At 39.0% G+C, this 23,941-nt stretch overlaps 2 protein-coding genes across 2 annotated transcripts; one reads left to right on the forward strand and one right to left on the reverse strand.

Annotated features, from left to right (window-relative positions):
• Positions 1-1,218: 1,218 nt before the first annotated feature.
• LOC122402056 (innexin inx1) lies at positions 1,219-12,564 on the forward strand. Its single transcript, XM_043404569.1, has 4 exons — positions 1,219-2,315; positions 4,298-4,405; positions 6,123-6,278; positions 9,957-12,564. Exons 1-4 carry the CDS (start codon positions 2,067-2,069, stop codon positions 10,527-10,529), a joined length of 1,086 nt encoding a protein of 361 aa, XP_043260504.1. The 5' UTR covers positions 1,219-2,066; the 3' UTR covers positions 10,530-12,564.
• A 1,927-nt stretch (positions 12,565-14,491) lies between these two features.
• LOC122401928 (putative U5 small nuclear ribonucleoprotein 200 kDa helicase) lies at positions 14,492-23,515 on the reverse strand. The gene is made up of 6 exons (XM_043404361.1): positions 23,267-23,515; positions 22,948-23,111; positions 22,351-22,870; positions 22,016-22,262; positions 21,100-21,427; positions 14,492-19,913 (listed from the first exon to the last, which is right to left on the reverse strand). The coding sequence occupies exons 1-6, from the start codon at positions 23,309-23,311 to the stop codon at positions 14,813-14,815; spliced, it is 6,405 nt and encodes a 2,134-aa protein (XP_043260296.1). The 5' UTR covers positions 23,312-23,515; the 3' UTR covers positions 14,492-14,812.
• Positions 23,516-23,941: the final 426 nt, after the last annotated feature.

Raw genomic sequence — 23,941 nt, forward strand, 5'->3', positions numbered from 1 at the left:
CGAAGATTCTAAGAACAAAGTTATGTCTTCCACGACCCAAGGAGTACAAGGGTCCTATGCATGATTCTCTCGACGTACGCAGCGTTCAATTGAATTTAATGATCAAATTAAACCGATTTACTTTCATTACGATATTCGACGCGAAGGAGGGATCGGTCGAGCTGTGGTTTTCGAGAGTTTCGAAGCATACGAGTGATAAAATCGAATGTTTTGGAAACTAATATAACATTATAACAAATTATAATAAAAATTGTTTGTAATAAACAGTAAGAATTTAAAAAATTAAGCCATTTGAATGTTGCAATGTCGACAGCGCCACATTCAAAGTGGAACAAAATGGCGAGAAAAAATCAAACATCTCTTCAGAGTCCGGATGTAAATAATATAGAAAAATTTGTAGTCGTAAAATATTAATGGAAAGTATATAAAATCGGTGGAAAAATTATAATAAATTTTCAAGATGAATCGACTTGATTTTAATAAATTTATAAATGAAGATTCAAACACTTATGTCACCGACTGTATACAGAAATCGGTTTCCTGATTCTCGCGTTGCTGATATGTTGAGACGCATGAAGAATTATAATAGTAGTTATAAACCTGATTCATGTAAAATAGTCAAAAGTTTGTCTTAATTTGAATACACATTTGATACACTACAATTTTGAATTTTTTTTTATATTGCAGTATACTATGTTATGGCCTGTAAATTATATTTGAAAAAATAAAACGCATAAAAAGAATCTTTTCTTTTATCGTTCATATTTTTATCGCTTCTGGAATGTGGTAATTTAGGCTCGATATACGTACATTACATAAATTTTGGGACTACTATTTTTGGGACCTTGTTATAGGCATTATGTTGTTTAAAAATAAAGAAATTAGAAATACTACCGTTGGCCATTGTACGAGCAACAGTTGTAAGTAAATCAGTAAAAAATAAGCAAAAGGGAGACCCCGAACGGACAACCGGTAGTCATCGTGGAACGCAGGAGTATACGCTATGCAAGCAGAGTATAGAGTGTATAATGCAGACATAAAGGGGGGAGTTTGAAACAGCCGTCGGTCCCCCACCGTTTCGATCCCCACCTTCTGGGCCCTCTCCTACTCGTTTGCTCGTTTCTACTCCAGCAGTTCCCCTAACCCATCGAAAGAGTTTCCCTCTCGCCCCCCGGCCGAACAACAAGCCACTAACTTCTCGTCAGTCGACGTTGAAGAGAGTGCTACGTGCGTACGTGTGTATGTCGTCAGAATTTTGTGTTCGGCGACCAGCAGCTCGTTCGTATCATCCAGCCAGCGACGATAGCGAGAGGAGAAAAAAAAAGAAGAGTGTCGCGCGGCGAAAGAGATAAATTCGCAACGCCATCGGGGTCCAGGAGTTGCACAACTTCGCGTCACGGATTGACAGCGGAGCGTCGTGGCGGACACGAAGCGGCGAATGTTCGTCGCGCGTTTCCATAGAGATCGTGGAAAAGAAAGACGTGCGTCGCTGGCGGTTTCGGCCACCTGCTGCTGCTGCTGCTGCTGCTGCTGCGAAGAATCACGTGGGAAAAAAAGGCGCGCGCTGTATCGGTCGGTTCAGTTGTTTAAAATCCGTACGCGCCTGAACGTCGCGTCGTGCCCGCGCAGAATCGATCGATCGCCGAACGATGCACGCACGTCACGTGTGTTTTGTCAACGCGTCGTCGCGGAATTGAATTTTCACGCAACGAGGCAACGAGGGATCTAGCGGCGGTTCGCGATCCCGTGCAACGTGGTTCGGTGACCGATCACGGTTGTGCGCGCGCTCTCTTCGCCTCGACGAGAGAGGAAAAAAAAAAACAGAAAGCCAGCGAGGAGTAGGGCGGGAAGATAAGGAAGAAGGACCCCGAAGGAGAAAGAGGAAAGGAAAAGGAGGCAGGCACGCCGCGTGGACACGGCCGTGTACGATTCTCCGTGTCACTTTAGTATCGTTTTACCGCTTTTCGTGCCGGAAACCACGGTTCTCCTATATTCTCCTTTTCGGATCGATCGCGGTTTGAACAGTCGATTGAACACGACACGATTATTATCGAAAGAAAACAATCATGTACAAGCTACTGGGGGATCTCGGTCAGTACCTGAAATGGCAGGAAGTCACGACCGATTCTATGGTGTTTCGGTTGCACACCCACTTCACGACAGTGCTACTTTTCACGTGCTCGATAGTGATCACGGCCACCCAATACGTCGGTAATCCGATCTCCTGTATCGTCCAGGGTTTACCCACTCATCCTATCAACACTTATTGCTGGATAACGTCTACCTTCACTATGCCGGACGCGTTCAATCGACAGGTGGGTAATCTCGTTTCACCCTTCGCGATCCTAAACAGTTTTGATAATTCGTTTCAGATGATCCACCCACGGTTTAGCTGAAGATACTTCCATTCATGTTCGTGTACTATGCGCGCGTTTAACTCTTCGCGGCACGGGATTTCAGATAATAAAATAGAGACCCACGTTGCATAGAAATTTTATTGCGTTTTAAATTAAACAAAAGTGGTATGAAGGGTATCACATAATGTAAAAAAATAAACAAAAATAGTAATGACGCAATAAACCTTCCGTTTGCAACAATTGATGAACTTGTATTGGCATGTTGAATATTGCCAACACAAGTGAATACATTTGTAACATTTGTTGAAGATATTACCGACTGTTTTACGTAAATAGTTATTGCAATATTTCGAAGTGGAACTAAAAATGTCCCACCATGCATTACGGTGTACCAAAAAGGTGGGACACTTTTAATCTCAGCGTGCCCCAAAGAGTTAAGGAGGTTTAAATGTCATTTTTGGAAATTACATTGATTAATTTATTGCTTATAAGATTTTGTTTGTGACTCAATCTTGCACCGCTGTTAATCGTAATCGTAACAATTTTGAATTTTAATATTTTGCTCATCGACCTTTAGCAATTATAACAGCTGTATTTTGTTGTGGTGTACAGTTATCCCCCGGAAGTACGCGGATGTTCAGGACGCCGACCCCCCTTCTCCCTCCACTTTAAATCTTAACCAAAAACCATAAGACAAGAATTACAGGCAAATCATACGTATAATTATTATATTTTGTCACGATTCTTCTTTCACATTTTATTTCAATTTCAATTGATGTATCATTGAAGGATCTACATATGTCGTAAGAAAGTTACACAATGTCGTCATTTGTAATGGCGGATGGACTGCGACTTTGGAGAACGCGACGACTAGAAAGATCGCGAAAAAAACCACGTACAAACGAAACCTCGTACTTCGAGGGATAACTATACTTTAAATTAGATTTTCACATAACTTTTCTAAGATCAAACACCATTGTTCTTAAACTAGTTCCCATAACTGATGTAACGAAGACTGTAGGGTATAACATGTATCTTGCAATTGTCTCTTTTAGTATTATGCATGAATTTTATGTGGGGTCCTCGAAAAATAATTGTTATTGACCCCCGCAACCAAACATAATTTTTCTAGAACGATTTGAAATTTTTCTTTTTCGTCGAAAAGTTTAGGCATCTTCTTGAATTTTTTTCTCGAAAGTGCGTAGGATTTCGGGAGTATGTGTAATGACCAAAAATGATTGTAATCGAACCCTTCAACCGAAAATAATTTTTTTAGAATGATTTGAAAAATTTTTTTTTCGCCAAAAAATTTTATATTTCAGCACCTACTCGAATTTTTTTCTCGAAAGTGGGTAGGATTTCGGGGGTATGTCTGTTCACCAAAAATGATTGTAATAGGGCCCTTCAACCGAAAATAATTTTTTCAGATTGATTAGAAACTTTTTAATTTAATTTTTTAATAACTTACTAACTCATTAACGAAGCCTCAGTCAAGAAATTGGTATTCTTGATTTTCGTCTTATTTTGGTCTCCAGAATCTCCCATTACAATTTTTCCCACCTCTATTTGCTGTGGAAAATCACTTCAAGGTATAGAAATTACCCTTTAAATATTCATCTATTTCGAATTTTATTATTACTATAAATTGTCACTGACTCATAAACAAAGAACTTGCGAAGAGAATTATGTATGCATACTTTTTTTCTCACCGATTTCCTTACTTTGTTCGAGATTTCAGATTTGTCTGTTATATTTTTAATTGAGTCATATACTGTTTAAAAGCTGCATTAATTTTTTAATTTCCTAGGTTCCTTTCATAGCCTACCGGACTTCCATAATTAAAATTATTGTTATTTAAACGTAGACGCGATTCGTAAAAACTGTAACACAGCTAAGATGGAATAAATTTAATTAACAAATATTTTTTATTTTTGTTGCAGGTCGGTCTGGAAGTCGCTCATCCAGGAGTGGCGAACGACTTCGGTGACGTTGACGCGAGGAAATATTACACGTACTACCAATGGGTGTGCTTCGTGTTGTTCTTCCAGGTAAGGGCTCGTTTGTCAGTAATCTCGTGCGCGCGACCGATAAACTCGGGGACAGCTGCGCTTTTGGTTTGTTTTACCAGCCTCCTATTTCACCTATCGCGCTGTATATCCGAACCCCGTTCGCGTGAATGCTCGAGCGCGAAAGATTAAACGCGTAACTTTAGCACGGCCGATAATACAACTTATGCAAGCGATAATTATATCGCCTTTTATTTCTGTCGAGAAATACCGGGGATCGGAAACAATTACGATATTGACTCCGATTACAAAACGTTTAGAAGAACAGAAACGATAGTTCGACGGTTTTGGCCTATATCAGTTACAGTTACGGTTATATCTGCTATTATTGGGTTGGCTGATAAGTAATGGATTTCTGCAGTGGATGATGATTGTTGTTTTTCTTTTTGTTTTATTCTCTCAATGAAAAGGAGCATTCTGATTGGACGATTTTAATATTTCAAAAAGTAATCAACGCGTATTTTAGCGAAGAATATGTAGAGATTCTAAAAATATTGGAAAAGTTGCTCCTTGACCCCCGTAAAATGAGAAAAACACCATAAAAGTGGTCCAATTTTCAAACGGCCATAACTCCTACAATAGTGAACGTATCTCATTGAAATTTTTTTCTGAAGTAGAACTCATACATAGCTACAAAAAAGTACTAAACAACTTTTCTATAGGGTGTTAAACAAATTTTTAAGAAAAATCAACAAGGGGGGGTAGGTGCCTAAAAAAAAAAATTCAAATCGTTCTGGAAAAATTATTTTCGGTTGCGGGGGTCACTTGCAATAATTTTTGGTGAATAAACCTACCCCCGAAATCCTACCCATTTTCTAGAAAAAAATTCAGTACATGCGGAACTTTAAATGTTAATAACTTTTTAACGAAGCCTCCATCAACAAATTGGTATTCTTGATTTTCGTCTTATTTTGGCCTCTAGAATCTCCCATTAAAACAGTCAACTCGCTAATAACCAAGCAGTTTATGCGACTGTAAATCCTAATGAAAAAAAAGGCACCTGAAAATATTAAACAACGAATTCGCGAAGCGTGCATTATGCTCGATGCAGATACAATTCAAAGTGCCGTTTCCTCTTTGGTTAACAGATTGCATCTTTGCATTGATGTCAATCGTGCATCATTTTGAACATCCACGTTAATTGTTGTGGATCTAAATCACTATGTTGATAAACATTGTCACGTAAAACCGCCGCTCTGCGGAAGTCCTACGATATCTTTGAGTTCGTAACTTTGGTGTGACGCGCGTAGGAAATTTTTGAGAAACGAAATTATGTTAATTACGTGTTAATTATTAAGTTTGGGACTAATAAAGGCTAGTACTTTTATAGACTGCTACTTTCAGCCTACTAACAAAGGAACGTTGTTTTTTTATTAAAAAGGTACGAGTGCTTTTAAACTTTTGGGCAAATTATTAAATTATTAAATTAAATTTCACGTGCAATTCAATTACAAGTCGTTTCTCAAATGTACGCTATTTAATTTTATTTCAATTTGTTCATATATGCAATGCTTAGAAAAAAGAACAAATTTGGCAAGAAGTTAATAAAAGTTCCTGTATTAAAAAAAAAAAAAAAATGGTTTCTGTTTCTTATTGAAAATTCTGTTACTTTTCGACCAACCCAATAAATCCAACTCTTTACGCATACTTCGTGCCTCTGAAATTCTGCATGATTTACATGATATGTATATTTTAACAGGCAGTATTCTGCTACGTGCCACAATGGTTGTGGAATATGTGGGAGGGTGGTTTGATCAACGCGTTGGTAATGGGTATGAATTACAGCCTCGATCACAAGAAGAACATCGACCAAAAGAGGGCTATATTAATAGAGTACATCATAAATCATAAGCAGGTAAGCGTATAAGTTGAACGTTGCTTTAATCAAGAAAGTACGAAACCGTGGAAACTGTAAGATTTGTGTAGCTGAACCGACGATTTCTTTTTTTTCCTTTTTACTACGATTTGTTGTGGTCACGGGCTTCCTCTTATCATGAAGTTAGAAATTAATTCGGTGCCTTTATATTACATCATTTACAACTCCGATTTAAATGTGAATAGTCTGATGTAACAAGTTTGTTAAAACAAGAGACATATCATATTATCATCAAACATTAATAAACATGGCGTTCGACAGAACTCGCATTAGACATAATGTTTGCCTTTCAATTAAAAAAAAAACGCAACCAAAGCAGTAGAAATGATTCGTTCCGCTTTGAACATATAGTAAGTATATTATTTCGGTATTGCGTTTAAGTAATGGTAACAAGAGTCTTTAGGATATATTCTAAATTCCATAGTTTTTTTATTCCTGTCTCTTATCTTTGCCTCGTTCCAAGATTGACCGTCTGATATTCCTAAAGCTGCGTCCCCACTGGATCGGCACGGCTCGGCATTTGCCGATAGCTGCGTCCCCACTGGGTCGGCACGGCTCGGCATTTGCCGATCGGCACAGCGTTCGGCAAAAGGCGGCACGGCCGTGCCACTGCTATGCACCGCGGCAAAGCCATTTCAGTACACAAAAAATGTACAGTGACGACGAAGTAATAACTGGTGCTGCTGCAGTTATAGTAATAGCAAATGCAAAAAAAATGCCTAAAAAACGAAGATTTTGGATGCGTCCGAGTTTACGTAGCAGAAGAATATACAGGGTGTTCGGCCACCTCTAGCAAAAATTTTAATGAGCGATAGTAGAGGCCAAAATAAGACGAAAATCAAGAATACTAATTTGTTGATGGAAGCTTTGTTAAAAAGTTATTAACAATTAAATTCAAAAATTTCAAATCGTTCTGGAAAAATTATTTTCGGTTGCGGGGGTCAACTACAATCATTTTTGGTGAGTACACATACCTCCGAAATCCTATCTACTTTCGAGAAAAAAAATCGAGTAGGTGCTGAAATTTTTCGGCGAAAAAAAATTTTTCAAATCGTTCTAAAAAAATTATTTTCGGTTGCGGGGATCAATTACAATCATTTTTATCATTACACATACCTCCAAAATCGTACGCACTTTCGAGAAAAAAATTCCTTACTGAAAATCCAATTAGGTGTCTAAATTTTTCAACGGAGAAAAAAAATTGCAAATCGTTGTGTATAGCCATAAAACAGCTGTCAAACACGCGCGGCCACTCGTCGCGTCCTAATCCGGAGTCCCGTTTTTTCTTCGATAAATTAACGTAGCCTTCGACTTGGGGAGAAAACCTCGGGCACCCTCGTTCTGGGGGTGACCTGGAAGTCTTCCTCCACCACGTTCAGGTATGAGGAAAGAGTTTTCCTCCCAAACGGGGTGTGAAAATGGGTCCTCCTTCCCTTAGTCGATGACCAATCGGTCGAGCTAAAAGTTAATACCAAATTCGGTTGACACCCCCAAAATCGCGTATCGGAGGAAGAAACGGGCTCCGGAAACATCGACTATGCAAAAATATGGGCACGAGGAAAAAATCTTTCGCCTATGACCATATTTGGTTACAAGACGGGGCTTTATGGCCCTGCCTGGGCCTTTCAGAACTGGAGGTAGCAATCGTCGCGCTGTGAAATTTTCCGTTCGATCGCGAAAGAATACCAATTTGTTGATGGAGGCTTTGTTAAAAAGTTATTAACGTTTAAAGTTCCTGTATCTTTGTATCTCGATGATGGTTTTGGAACGAAATTGACATGAAACTTTCGTGCTCTCGTGTCTTGGCACGATCTCTTTTGATGGTTACCGACATCGTGCCGATCGACTCGTCGGCATGCCGGTCGGCTTTTCAAGCCATGCTATCCAAGACGATGCAGTGTTTGGCTTTGCCGAGAAGTACTTAGGGTGCCGATCGGCCGTGCTAGATGACAGATGCGGACGCAGTGTAGACGCAATTCTCGGCTTTTGCCGATCGGCCGTGCCGAACGGCAAAAGCCGACCCAGTGGGGACGCGGCTTAACAGTAAAATTGTCTAAAGTCACGTATACAGTAATGATTCTTACGACATAGATCGATCCGGAGTTACTAAGAGTTCACATTTCAAACGACAGAGGCGAAATTCGACACCGGCAGATATTTATACACAGCGATATCGTTAAGCCTCGGAGTCACTTTTATCTTTTGCCGACGGCCGTAGTCGACAGCCGAAGAAAAGGACTAGTGAGAACGAACGAGAAAAAAAGGTCTTCCGTACGAATCGTCGTCGGCAACTTAGCTCGTGTCGTTTTTTGAATAACGACTTTCACGATTCACTGGCTTCAAGATGGGGCCCCAGTTGGGAGGGGCAAAAATATTCATTCTGGGGTTCATTTTAAGAATCATTACTGTATAATACGAGGTGTCCGACCAACCCTGGGAAAAATTTTAATAGCAGATTCTAGAGTCCAAAATAAGATGTATTTGTTAAAAAATTATTAAAAAATTAAATTACAAAATTTCAAATCGTTTAAAAAAAATTATATTTAGTTACGGGGATCAATTACAATCATTTTTGGTCATTACACAGACCCCTGAAATCCTACCCATTTTCGAGAAAAAAATTCGGGTATGTGCTGATATATTAAATTTTTCGGCGAAAAAGAAATTTTTCAAATCGTTCTAAAAAAATTATATACGATTGCAGGGGTCGATTACAATCATTTTTGGTCATTACACAGACCCCCGAAATCCTACCCAGTTTCGAGAAAAAAATTCGGGTAGATGCTGAGATATGAAATTTTTCGGCGAAAAAGAAATTTTTCAAATCGTTCTAAAAAAATTATATTCGATTGCAGGGGTCGATTACAATTATTTTTGGTGTATACACATACCCCTGAAATCCTACGCATTTTCGAGAAAAAAATTCCTTACCGAAAATCTAATGTGAGGTTAGAAATGTTGCCCGAAAATTTCATGGGAATCTTTAAAATGTCATAACTTGCCCTGCAACCAAAAACAATTTTTTCAGAATGATTTGAAATTTTTTAATTTAATTTTTTATTAACTTTTTAACGAAGCCTAAATTAGGAAATTGATATCCTTGATTTTCGTCTTATTTTGGCCTCTAGAATCTCCCATTAAAATTTGTCTCCAGGGTTGGTCGAAAACGTAGAACTGTCCCCTTCATACCTTCTACTTTACTTTATTTCTTTGTTATTAGTTCGACGAACGCATTGACAAGAAAGTTGGGGAACAGATTATTTTTGTATCAACTATGACGCCTGTTTTCTCCGGGCGGGAAAAAAAGATATGCATTTTCAAACGTTGGGAGAGGTGCAAAAAAGCATCGAAACCGCCATCTATCTTTCATCGAAAGTAATGGCGGTTATTACTATGAATAAAATACATACATCTTTTTCTTTTTGAATAAACGATAAACTTTTTGAAAAATAGGCACCAAATTAATTTCTAGACCTAATACGAGAACAGATTTATTATAACTGTTATTGTATATTGTTTTTAGGTCGTGATAGAATAAAGGCCTGTAAGAGTAAAAGTGTAAAAGAGTTAAGAGGAAGGCTGAGACGGTTGCGATAGATCCAATTTGCTCTCATTGAGTTCAATTCGTGCTAATTCAGTGACTGTTTGTTCTTTCAGACTCACAGCATGTACGTGTACCGGTACTTCATATGTGAAGTCCTGTGCCTGTTGAATATTTTCTTTCAAATGTACCTGATGAATCGGTTCTTCGACGGCGAATTCCTCAGCTACGGACTGCGCGTGCTGCAATTCACAGACGTTCCCCAAGAAGAGCGTATCGACCCAATGGTATACGTGTTCCCACGCGTCACTAAATGTATCTTCCATAAGTATGGTGCATCGGGAACGATACAGAAGCACGACTCCCTCTGTATTCTGCCATTGAACATCGTCAACGAGAAGACCTACATCTTCATCTGGTTTTGGTTCACGATTCTCTCGATCCTCCTACTGGGATTGGTGGTTTACAGAGCTGCAATCGTCTTTGCTCCAGTAATTAGGCCAAAATTGCTACAGCTGTCCGCGCGATTGGTCAAGGAAGACATTTGCTATAGTATCAGCAAGAAAACCGATCTCGGTGACTGGTGGCTCCTCTATGTCCTTTCGGCCAACATGAACTCGAAAATCTATAGGGAGTTCTTGAAGGAGCTCTCTACCGAAATGAGTGACACGCCATCTGTTGCCCCGTAGCATTAATATTTTCAAAGAATTTTAAGTAAAAGACATCGACGAGGACTGACACGAGTTTCCCTGCACAGGGTGTCTCTGAAAATTCTGTACAACCGAGCACCAGATGATTCCTTGCAAAACAAACGTAGAATAACTTCTTTTCGTTCGAGGCTTAGTTCTCAAGACAATCGACAGTTTTCTTTACTCTTGTCTATCGTTGGACACACCGTGTGATGGTTTTAATGGGTTTGTAATTGATATGATAGAATATTTTTTGTGCATTTTCATGAATCCAGTAACTTGTAAATGCTGCACATACATTATGTATAAACACGATAATCGTTACAAGTTTGTAAATTTATTCTTAAATTATGATTCGTTAACCAAGTGATATGATAAAGCTTGTCGTTTAAATTTTAATTACTTTCGACGGAGTTACATTCTTGAGAATTAAGTCGAAAACTAAATAAAGTTATTCTATATTTTCTTCTAATAAGCAATCATTCGATGCACGTAACTTTCCCAGTCACCCTGTACGGTTCGTTATATTCTGTCTTTCAAAGAACTAAACGAGAATATCGACCTATTGTATTCGTAGAAATCATCACGTTACATTACAGCAGCTTAGCAAAATATTTTCACGCCTAGCGTAAAACAATTGACATATGTACGACTGATATAGAACGCTCAAGACACGCGATGATACTCTAATAACGCACAAGTGAACACTTCAGGATCTCTATATGCGCGTACGTGAATGTGTGCATGAGCGAGTGCATGTGCCAGCGCGAATCCCATTGTTTTTTCTTAACGATTCTCTAAAAAATCGTTCTTATACTTCATTAGTAATAGTTTCCCAAAGCAAAAAACTGTTTCACGTTGAGAATTATTGCTCAAAGCAATTCAGCGCCGCGTTTCTGTTTTCCAGAATAGTGATAAAGAAATTCTCGAACGTGTTGAAGCAGAAATACCCGTGTAACATTTTTCTACAATGAGATCATCGTAATTTTTAATCTATCGATCGTCATTGTAAACCGCGCACTGCCCGCGAGAAATTTTTTATTTTCTTATATTCCTACACAGCGTATTCAGACGGCGTTAGTAAATATTACCGAAGCCAATAATGATGCGTACAACGACGCCCATGCATATTGGGGCACTTGGTTGAAACGTTCTCGATCTTCCGAAATATCATAACCTCTTTCACGTTCCTGAGTTAAATTTTCTTGGGAGATTCTTTCAGGTCCGAATCTATTCGTTCAAATAATAAAATAAATGTTCACAAATACCTGACGTAAAAATTATTGCTAATGTTGTGCAAATTATATTTGCTAATGTTTTTTTAATAAGTTGGTTTCAACGTACGTACATTACCGTTCAAACGTTTGATGGAAGAAGTCACACTTTTTAATATAACATTTTTTTTATTAATAGATTGAAAGTAACCGCTTGTAAAGAAGACTTATATCACATATTTTAATTTAAATTCTGAAGAATTTTTAAATTTTAGAAACAAAGTATTTTGAGAAATTAGCGAATGGCAAAATTAATAAGGCAAACAGGGATTCCAGTCTTTTAATTAATTTTGTGTGTACAGTATAAACTGTTACGGTATAGAATACTTTAATTGTAATAAAATACTTGATTTTGCAATGCTCAACTGATTGCAAACTTTTGAACGGTAGTGTATATAAATGATTTACGGGGAAAAAACTGGTATTCAATGACACAATTTTCAAGGACAACGCTTTCCCCTTCAAAAGTATACGTAAGTTTCACTATCCTTCCACTTTTCTTACCAAGGCCTTCAATCATTTTTTCACGCTACGAAGCGAGTAAAAAAGCGTATGTGATTTTACTCTAAAAAAATACTTCGAACTCAAATTTTGTACCAACCTAAAATTACCATGAATTTAAAGATTAACGACCTCTTCGAAAGTTGATGTGTAATTTTTTTTCGCCATTTTATATCACTTTGAATGTGATACGTACCGTCACCATTACTCATAACTAGACTGCGGATGTTTATGCATTTATGGGAAATTTTAATCCTCAAAAAACTACAGAATGCATTTAATATGCAAAAATATAAGAAATACTTAAAGTAAGTTACGAATTATTATATTTACGGGTTGAGACAGCCCTCTGCGAAGCTTCCGTTACATTAATTTTATTAATAAAAATGTGAATTTGCATAAAGATCCGCAGTCTACTCATAACTATTGAAACACACTTATTATATCAAAATACATGTTTAACTCCTTAATTGCTCAATCAAATAAAAGTGATTAAAATTCTCTAATAAATTTTCATCGTGTTTCGATATTATTTCTTATAGAGATACATTCTATACGTATTTCGTTCAAAGTGAAATAAAATGGCGGTAAAAAATTTGATTTCTTTTCACGATGTTACAATAATCGAAAGATCGACAACGTTTCGCAAGTGTCCTAATAATTATGAGCGACTGAGTGTTTTTTGATATCAGTTTTATAAGTTTCTTATATTTCTGAATGCATTTTACGTTTCAATATTTTACGAATAAGTTTCTACGTGATCTGGTAGTCGAATACACAAATATGCATGAGTTTTTTTTTTGTGAGGTAGACCAACATTTTGTACTAAATATTTGTCCATTTGTGTTCCATTGATGCGTAAATATGTGATAAAGAAAGTGTATTTAATGTTATAAATCTTCCAACAGCGTTTTAGTCGGGGCTCTGCTTTTTCTTAACAAATATTCGGTGTCTGTGCCGGTATATTAATGTATAAGCGTTAAACGAACTGTATGATATCCAATGTTTTCTCGCGAGAAATAAGTACTAACATCGAGTCGAGTTTTAACGGTACTATCTCTGTAGATGATTAATGAGTACGAGTAAGAAGAGAAGTAGAGGTAAATTACTGGCTCATTTAAGTTGGCAATATATTTAACTATTATAAAAATACTAAATGAACGAGCATTTAATGTATGTACCTTATTCAGCCCATTCTTTTTCAACGACTAATCGTAACTAAGTATAAAGTTTTCTTTTGTCAAATATTACTTATATGCGTGTGTTTTCATGTCTTGTGTTTCATTTGTAATTTTCTGTTTAGAATTTGTTCTTTAGAAACTTTAGATCTAGGTTCAACAATTTCAAAGAGTAAGTTGATGACAACATAAACAAGATAAATTTTTACGTTTTATTTCTCCTTTATATTAGTATAATAGTATTTAAAAATGAAGCTATCGAACTAATTGAAAACAAAATATTATTCTTAATTTTGATTGCAGATAATGGCAAAGTAGTGGATTGTTGTGAGAATCGAGGACAAACGAAAGGATCGAGCTCTTTCGTATCACAAAGCGAATGACTCAAGTCTGCAATAAAATTGAATGCAGTAATCGGATGACATGTTTATTTTTATGCCAGCTTTTCCAGATATTCTGCAAGACGACGTCAACGATGGTGTTACAATTTTCGAGCAATTTAATCATACATATATACACTGTTGTTTACAAGTTTATAAGCATAGTTTTCAGTAAAACATGATATTCCACTATTGATAGATTGAAATTAAATTTTGATCAGTTTCCATATAAAATTCCTTTTCTTAACCTCATCTCTAAAAAGTTTTTTATTTTTTTTAATACTGTTTCTATGCATGTTCTGTTCTTTCTTCGTTTAGACAAAAGAATTTTGTAAATTATGTTTTAGATTTTGAATTAAATACAAAATATTTTTAAAAACTTTATGAACAGAATGTCAAGTATTTGTTTGGTAGTTTATGTTATGTATAATATGTAATAAAACATCTGTAATGTAAGTTTTAAATATTTTACTGCTACAAAGCTTTTCAACAATAGTGTAATACGAATTTTCAAAACCTCAGAAGTATTTTTTTTAGCCTCTTATAAACAAATAGTAAAAGTTGGAGGAGAACAATGGAAGATGCAATAAATAAGACCTATTTATTCGTTTCCCTTCTTTTTATTCGTTACTATACATATTTAAATATTAAAGAAAGAGATAACTTTAATATTATTACATTAGAAAATTACATTAAATTAACATCTTCTTGTCTTCTAATTGTGATCAAATTCTGTTCGAATGAAGAATATTTTATCTGTACTCAATACTTTGGTATTATTACATTTCGTCACTACTACTAATATACAGTTAAAAACATTTTGCACATGAAATTTGAAAAAAAAAAAAAAAAAGATACCTTGGATCACAATCGACTTATTTTAATATTGTAAGAATGAAATCTCGATCAGTGAGTGTAATGTAGATAATGGTTGGTCAGAATTACTACTTTCAGTCTGATTCTGATCCTGAACTGGCATCCGAGTCATATTCTCCTACATTTATGGTAAATTTATATTCTTGATCGCATCCCAAATAGGCATCACTCATAAAATACAAAGTATAGGAATGTTGTCCAGGCGCGGGCGCAACAAAATCAAGTTTAACTTTCGCCTTTTGTTGCAGCGTTAATCTCTTGATAGACAGCAAAGAATTGGTCTTCGGATCGCCTATAACAACCCACCAACCTTCCTCGCGTTTTTGTGGGAAGAATGGCGCCACAACTGGTCCAGTAACTTCATCTTCTCTTTCGAGTTGAACGATAACATTGACTGTACCACCGCTACGCAATTTATCCTTCTCCTGGACCTCGTAGGACATTTCTATATTAGGATAACGATTACAGAACTTAGCGACATCCGCCATTTGTATTTCAGATAGCTGCAGAAGGCGATTTCTGTCATCGTCCTCGAGTTCCATTACGTCGAACACGGTTTCCACACCTTTGTCCGTGCAACGTTTGATAGTTTCGGACGTGAAATGTGGCAACTGTTTCAAATAGGAATCTTTCGACCACATCGCTTGCGTGACCATTTGCGCCAATTCCATAGCAGCAACCGCAGGCGCCAGCCAACCGGACGAGCTAAGAACATCGACGCAAGCTTGTATCAGCCTGACAGCCTTGCTCAACACTAACTCCGTGTCTTTTTGTAGCTCCGGACCAAGTTGTATCCTGGACAAGTGCGCCTGCAACAAAAGCTGCGCCTTCACGTGAGGATCGGCCATTCTGGTAGCTTGAGGAGCGTGTGGAAGGCGGGCCGCCAAACTCCTCAAGAGATTTTCTTCCCTTTGCCGAACGGGAACAGTCTCGTATTCAGCAGCCGCTGAAATGATCTCCAGCAAACCTCTGATCTTAGTTTTATTATTCAAAGAAAGGCTGAACAATTCGATCGTCGCGTAATTAATGTAATAATAAGCAGCGATCATTCCAAGATTCAAAGGCAAGGTGTCCATCTCGTCTTCGACGGCGACGCATTTCGCTTGCTCAAGATCGCTCAGTGTGCTTTCGACCAATTCAGACAAATGGTCCGACAAGTGTCTATGCGTAACGCCTTGCAATCCGTAATAATTTGGATTCTCCGTGAGCCGCCTGTACAAGAAAGTCCAGGTAAGATAGTCGACAGCGTCCTGTTTATTTTCAATCGTCTTTGTCACGATTTCAGCATTGAAGTGATCGTGTAATCTGTGGTCCAGATGGCTCTCCACGGGCAACGGTTCGTTCAAGAATTTCTTGAAGAAGTCTTTCTTCGAGCTCTGACAGAGGAGGATACATTTAGCATCGTCGTCTTCTAATGGACGATTCGCACGCGCCACCATTTGCAGAACATCGGTAATAGGATAATCCTCGTATGTGTGTGTTTTCCCGTTGTAACACTGAGTGTCCATAACAACGACAAGGTGAGAACTAATGGATAAGTCCCAACATAGGTCACGCGTGACGACTGCTATTTGGATAGCGCCGCTATCGAAGAGCTGCTCGACCAGACGCCGATCATCCGCGGATAATCCTTCGTGAAGGTAAGCAGCTCCTTGGGAGAGCGTTTCCTTTAACGTCTTGTCGGTCATTCTGTCCAAGAACGGTTTGATGTCGACTTCTTCCGCGTGGAAGAATCGAGACGGCTGCCCCTCGGCCGCCGTGAACGTCAATAAATCGATGGCCGTTAATCTGGCTTGACGACGAGTAGGCACGAAAACGATTACTGGTTTGTGGGAGGCGTAACGAAGTATCGCGTTGTACACCGGTTTCGCCATAGCGGCCAACCTGGACGCGTTGTGAGTAATATTTATCCCTTGCACGTGTAACTCCAAAGGCACAGGCCTGACCGACGGATGAAAGTTGAAGGTTGCAGCGGCTGGCGCGCCCAACCATTGAGCCGCATCTTTTGCATCCGCGAGTGAAGCTGACAACGCTATAATCCTGGTCGGTTTGTCCAGTTGCGAGGAGATATAACGCGCCCTTGAACACGCTACCTCCAGCACAGGCCCTTCTTCACCACCGATCAATTGGAGCTCGTCGACGATGAACAGTTGAATGTTTTGTACATTTTTTCTTTGCTTCCATCTTCGAGATAACACGTCCCATTTGTCCGCGGTTGTGATAATGATCTGTCCCTTGGCGAGCAATTTAAGATCTGTTCCCGTTTCCCCGGTCAGCAGAACCACCTTTCTGCCCAACTGCTGATTGAATTTTATCGACCAGTCGGTGTACACTAATTCCGCCAAAGCCTCTTTGCTGACCATGTACACGCATCTGCCTTCGGGGTTCTGACTGAGCAAACGCAACACCGCGAACTCCGCGATGGTGGTCTTCCCCGAGCCCGTGGGCGCGCCCACGAAAACGTTATCGTCCGAATTGTACACAGCGTTGAACACCTGCGTTTGAATCGGATTGAACTGCGGGAACTTGTCCGTGTAGATGTTCTCGAACTTGGAGTTACGCAACGCGGTGACTGGAAGCGGTTGCAAATCGAGCAGCTCGGTGGGCGGCAGGTTCTTCTCTGGTAAAATTAAATGGCGAAAGCTGACGGGCAACTGGGTCTCCGCTCCGATCCACCTGTCCGACACGACCCGTAGAAAATATTGGGGCGGCAATGGCTCGAACACCGGCACGAAGAATTTTATCAAATGCTCGTCCGCCGCGTACTTAGCTTTCAACAGGAAATATTCGTGGTGAAGTATCACTTCGGAGTCCACGTCTTCGACCAAGATCCAGAATGCTTCCGACGCACCGTGTACTTTCTCGTCCCACTGGAAATCAGGCGTGATTGTTAACTCGACCCTTAAAGTGGAACGCGTTATCGGTTGAATATGCGTCGACAGTTCCAGCTTTGGGAATTGATGTATATATTTGTGGATCGTTTTACCGAGTTTCGGCACCCGAATCAACTCACCAATCTCGTTCGGTCCGAGATCGTACAGTCTCTCCCACGGGAAGTTCTTCTTTTCTATCTTCTTCACGATCTCTTCGGGCATCTTTCTGAACTGCCTCAGAGGCGACATCGACTGCCACATTCTACGATCGATCATTTTGCACAACGATAAACACTTGTCGGCCAGCTGCGCCCAACCGCGGAACAATACTATTTCAAATATTGCTCTCATCAATCGGGACGCGGACTGAGTAACGAACACCATGTCGGACATGAGAGCGAAACCTTCGAGCTTCAATTGAGAGATGTACGCTTGCAAAAGTACATTGACTTTCGCGCTAGGTTCCTCTATGCTTTCTTTCACCGGGATGGGCACCCTCTCCATCAATTTCTGCAATTCCAATTTCTCTTCTTCCCTGACGTTTATGTGCTTGAACTCGCTGGACAGCGAGAACACGCGGAACAGTTCGATCTCGCTCAGGGTACGTTTCAGCAATTGATTGTAGATCGCCATCGTGTCGTGGGTGCAGTAATAATGAGACGCTATCCGTCCCAGTTCGGTAGCTTGGAAATTTCCCGACTTTCGATCGTACTTGATCAGGCCGCTTCGATCCAATCCTACGGCGGCCGAATGAATAATATCCGCTCTGTGTAACTCGAGCAACGGATCGTCCTTTAGCTTGTCGTGACTGATCCCGTACAAATTCGGGCAACGAAGCATCCTGATGTACAAGTAGGTATACCCCAGCCAAGTGACGGCGTCCCTGATGTTTTGTATAGTGCCAAGCACGATTTCGGCGTTCAGCATGTCCGACATTTTACTGATCAATTGCGACTCGATGGGTAGCTGCTGATTCAACAGAGACAAATAATATTGCAACTCGCTGTGATTCGTGATGAGGATACCCTCGCCTTTCGTGTCGTACTGCGGTCGACCGGCTCTGCCCAACATTTGCAACACGTCCAGCGCGCCTAACTCGATCCACCTACCTTTCTCCGGATTGTACACCTGAGTACCTTTTATAATAACCGTGTGCGCGGGTAGATTAACACCCCACGCTAAGGTCGCGGTCGATACTAAAACCTGTATGTGTCTATCCGCGAAAAGATCCTCGACCAACGTACGATCCACCCTCGTCATCCCAGCGTGATGGATAGCAAACCCATAAGGCAACAAATCTTTAAGTTCTTGATTCTTGACCTGTTCAGCCTCCGTTCTTAAAACTTCCATGGACGCGGATCCTTCTCTGAGAAACTGTCCCAGCGTGTCTTTCTCCAAACACATGTCCCTGATGGCACGCGCGGTTTTCCCGGTCTCCTTTCGCGAGTGCACAAAGATAAGGACTTGATTTCTGCCCGCGTGTTCCATCGTCTTCTCGTAGACGATTTCGTTCATCACTTGGAAACGTTTCAACGCTTTCTTCTCCGTGATGCCTATGTACTGTTGCTCCAACGCGACGGGCCTGAAACTGTTGTCGAAGTAAAACAGTCCGGTTTCCGGCTTTATGCGTAAAAACGCCGCGACGTCTTGGTAGTTCGGTAACGTCGCCGACAGACCGATCAGCCTCACGTCCTCCTGCGTCGTTTCGATGTTCCGGATCGTTCTGGCGACCAGTGCTTCCAACACGGGTCCCCTCTCGTCGTGCAGCAAATGAATTTCGTCGATTATGATCAATCTGACCAACGAGGTAAAGGTTTTCTCGCCCCCTTTACGCGTTATGATGTCCCACTTCTCGGGGGTGCACACTATGACTTGGGTCGCGGCGATCTGTTCCCTCGTCAGCTGATGATCACCGGTCAATTCCGATACGGTCAGGTTGTACGTGGACAATCTCTTACCGAAGTTCCCGACCATTTCTTGCACCAACGAGCGCATCGGCGCGACGTAAATTATTTTGAACTCGTCGGTGTTGATCGTACCATCGGCGTTTATATGCTTACCAATTTCACGCATCATGCATAAAAGCGCAACGTTGGTTTTACCGGCGCCCGTGGGCGCGCATAGCAGTAAATTTTCGTCGCTCTCCAACGCGGTTTGATATAAACGGCTCTGAATCCGATTTAACGTTTTGAACCCCTCGAAAGCCGGTTGCACGTATTTTGGCAACTGATCGATAGGATGTAGTTTCTCACTTTCTGTAAACGGTTTCGGTTTCAATGCAGGAACGTGAACCTCTTCGTAACTGTAATCATTTTGGAAAGAAAGAGATGATCAACGATTTGTTTAAATTAGGAGTTAACCTACGAATGGATCACTTTGACCTGCCATTTGCTTATTGTTATTGTTATAAAAGGCAGAAATGTTTGTATACTCCTGGGGGGAAAAGATACTTATGGCTGTCATGACGGTCACCGGTGACCGACACTTCAAACTTACGTGTTTCAGTCATTTGTTTTTTTAAATTATTGAAATTTTAAACAATTACTATTGAATTTAATAAATATGCAAACCCATAATAAACTACTATTTCAAAATTTAAATATTATATTATTAATAGGTAATAGTTGTACAGGGTGTTTGGCCATACCTGGGAAAAATTTTAATGGGAGATTCTGGAAGCCAAAATAAGACGAAAATCAAGAATACGAATTTGTTGATGGAGGCTTCGTTAAAAAGTTATTAATATTTAAAGTTCCGCCGGTACTGAATTTTTTTCTCGAAAATGCGCAGGATTTCGGGTGTATGTCTATTCACCAAAAATGATTGTAATAAACCCCCACAACTAAAAATAATTTTTCCAGAACGATTTGAAATTTTTTAATTTTGTCGACTTTATCCACCAACTCGAATTTTTTTCTCAAAAGCGCGTAGGATTTCGGGAATATGTCTAATGACCAAAAATGATAGTAATTGATCCCTGTAACTAAATATAATTTTTTTTAAACGATTTGAAATATTTTAATTTCGTCTAAAAATTTCACACCTCGAATTTTTTTCTCAAAACTGGGTAAGATTTCAGGGGTATGAGTGTTCACCAAAAATGATTGTAATTGAGCCCTACAACCAAAAATAATTTTTTGAAAAGATATTGATATTCTTGATTTTCGTTTTATTTTGGCCTCTGGAATCGTCCATTAAAATTTTTTCCCAGGGGCGGCCGAACACCCTGTATACTATTCGTTAATTTTTGACAATTCTATCTTTTTGTCCAGGAGTGTATTTCTACAAACAATATAAGAGTAATACAAAATTACAAAATACATCTCAAAATGTCAAACTTATCCGGGAATATATTTGCAAATTCCACACAGTCCATGCACTATAAGATATTGATCAACAATTAGTATATCGAAACTTCTATCGCGAGTCAAAATGACCCACCCATCGTCGATCGAGGGTTAAAGAATTGAAACTGTTTCAATATCTACCCTTTCCGTTGTTTTCTGAAACTACCATCGGGTAACTGGCAACGTTTATTTGCCATAAAGTGACTGCCTTGTGCAAACATAAGATCATCTAAATCTATTAGATTCCTTGTACCCTGGACTTGGCCACCAGGCCCTCCGGTATCTTCATTCTCTTCTCTTCTTTTACGTTGCGCTCTTGCTTCCATCGTTTCATCGGTATCGTCGTCACCCTTACCTGTATCCAACTGACGCAGAATTTTTGCTAATACGGGATCATCGTTCATTCTATTTCGAATTTTCTGTCGTTCCGATTCAGACTGTGAAGATGCCAACATAGTGCAATAAGCAACTGTAATTAATAGAGACAATTGCTTTTATAACCTATTCAAGTACCATTAAACCTTTGGACGATACGTTTGCGTATTTGTGTCGCTGTGCATTATTCGTTGCTCACGCAATCATCTCTTTTTTTTCTGAGAGTGCGAGTTAGACAGAGACGCATAAGTGGGAAGCCAGTTATTAGAACTGATAGGAACAACGACCGGATTTGCATAGATCTAAATGGACACAAAGTCCGCTGGCCGAAAGTTAAACTTTAATGCATAGTGTAGAACCGAAATAGAACTGAGATCAGGTTAATATTTTCAAAACTAGAAACAATAACACCTAACCCAAACAATAGCATATTCTGTTCTATTGAACGCGCAGAATACTTAAAACGGAATGTACCGTAGTCTTCCGGTTCTGTTTTATTAAATTTAAAAATAGAAGAATAAAATTGCGACCTAGCCACCATTATGCACTGTATACTTTCTTTGTATTTTCATACGCAGTATAAGAATAATCGATAAACGTAAATCGCGGTTGCAAGCCACACGCTATTTGCGAAGAGCGTACGGTTCTGTGATAATTATATTCGTCTAGGAAAATTTCTTACTTGTATGCCTGTACTTCTTCAGCTGTTTGATGAAGTCGAAGCAATCGTAGCCTAGCAAAAGTACCAATTGATTCTCACAGTCTCGATCATCCCCAGCATCCTTTAAAACTGCTAGCACTTCCGCGGCACGTGCTTGCGAAACCATTGCATCGTCATAGATCCTGCTTAATCTTCTTTGTAACCAATACGCATCTATATCCAAAGGATGCAATGGCTTCTCTTTTTTCATTTCTTCCGCACCGCCCAGCTAAAAATCAAACATTTATTTCATTACTTTCGCAAACACTTTCACGATTTTCTTCATGAAAATATTACGCGTAGTAGTACATACTTACATTTTCAGCATGAATAGCTCTATCGTCGTTGGCTTCTTCGCCTTCGTCGGCTTCGTCGTCGTTTTCTCTAATCTCGCCATAAACGTCTTCGTCGTCCTCTTCGCTGCTTTCTTCGAACTGTACATTAATTCCATACGTTTCGTCAATATTTTCCTCATTCGTGGGATTCTTTTCGTCGCTACCAAAGTCTGTTATTTTCTTCCCAAGATTGACCAACAACGCGAATCTTTCTTCCGCCAAAGAACCCAACAGCAGTTCGGTTTCCTTCTTCTTATCCTTTTCTTTAAGTCTATCATTTTTCAAGACTGCTAGTACTTCATCGGCAGCGCCGCAAAGTATATCTCTGGGTTGATCTCCCAAAGCTTCTTGAATAAAACTTAACAACACTTCGTAAGTCTGCCGCGTTTCTTGTGTTTTAGGACGATAAACAATTCCAACCATTTCGTCCACGCCTTCTGAGAGTAATGTTGCACCTTTCATTCGCGTGAAATCATACTGTGCTTCGTCTCGCTTTTGACGTCTATTAAACATAAAAACTGGCGTTACGTACGTGTTTCATTCTAACATGCAAGATTTTTAATGAACGCTTGTACTTACTTGACTTTTCGTTCTTCCGCTTTTCCTGGTTTAGTACGTTGTGCTCTGTCACCCATACGTGTACCATCGAGTTTTCCAACAAGTGACATTACCTCACCGGTAGCTTCATCTCTGCTACGCCTTTCTATTAATCTCACATCAGCTTGTAAAACAAGATTGGAATTCTGAAAATATAAATACGTATTATAGTAATTTAAATACTAGTAAATGTGTGCAATTGTACTTAAATTGAATACCTTAACAAATAACGTTACAATAGAATAAAGAAACTGTAAAGTAAAACTAATAATCTTACATTTAAATTAATAAATATACTTACGGCTTTATATTCATATTGCAATTGTCTGGCCGCAGCATCCGCCATGATTGTTTTTGTTTAATAACCGGGGTTAGCGCAACAAATATTTACTCACACACACTGTATATTACTTTTTTTTTATCCTCACTGAACACTAATTACACAAAACACGACTTATCTCGTACATTTGATTATAAATGTCTACAGATAACTTTATTTCATACATACTACTTCATAAAACTAACGAAAATATTGATACTCGATTGTCTGAAATTGTACAAGAAGCAATAAGAATGCAAATCATAGATGATTGTCAGAACCAAAGTTTGAATTCCAAATCAGATTTTTTTAGTTGCAAAACTAGCGCCATCAGCGGCCAAACCTTCGAACCAATACTGACCCTAGATAAAAAATAAATTCCCTATTCGTGGATATGCAAAATCACTACAAATTTTTTATGAACCGTGTATAAGTTCACAGAATTCTGAACATTCAAAATTATTGGATGTAAAACAGGCTAAAACATATTTAGTACAATTTGAAAATGAATTACATTATTATGTGTATTTTTAAAAGTCAACAGAAAGGGTAAAAAATCATAAAAGAATGATTTCCTATCATTATACAACATATATGTTATGCAATATCTAGATTAGAATAAATGACAAAATAGTTATAAATTCATGATTGTGTTTT

Source organism: Colletes gigas, unplaced genomic scaffold (genome assembly GCF_013123115.1).
Source record: "Colletes gigas isolate AHSC1104 unplaced genomic scaffold, ASM1312311v1 Colletes_gigas_Sc00002, whole genome shotgun sequence".
NCBI classification, from domain to species: domain Eukaryota; kingdom Metazoa; phylum Arthropoda; class Insecta; order Hymenoptera; family Colletidae; genus Colletes; species Colletes gigas.

Bases quoted from the DNA above. Each gene is read 5' to 3' on its own strand.
- LOC122401928 (XM_043404361.1), bottom strand. From the start codon at position 23,311: ATGGCGGATGCTGCGGCCAGACAATTGCAATATGAATATAAAGCC. The intron at 22,871-22,947 runs GTAAGTACAAGC...TATGTTTAATAG, and splicing joins GCGGAAGAACGAAAAGTCAA to ACGTCAAAAGCGAGACGAAG. The intron at 22,263-22,350 runs GTAAGTATGTAC...TTTGATTTTTAG, and splicing joins GAGCTATTCATGCTGAAAAT to CTGGGCGGTGCGGAAGAAAT.
- LOC122402056 (XM_043404569.1), top strand. From the start codon at position 2,067: ATGTACAAGCTACTGGGGGATCTCGGTCAGTACCTGAAATGGCAGGAA. The intron at 4,406-6,122 runs GTAAGGGCTCGT...ATATTTTAACAG, and splicing joins GCTTCGTGTTGTTCTTCCAG to GCAGTATTCTGCTACGTGCC. The intron at 6,279-9,956 runs GTAAGCGTATAA...TTGTTCTTTCAG, and splicing joins ACATCATAAATCATAAGCAG to ACTCACAGCATGTACGTGTA.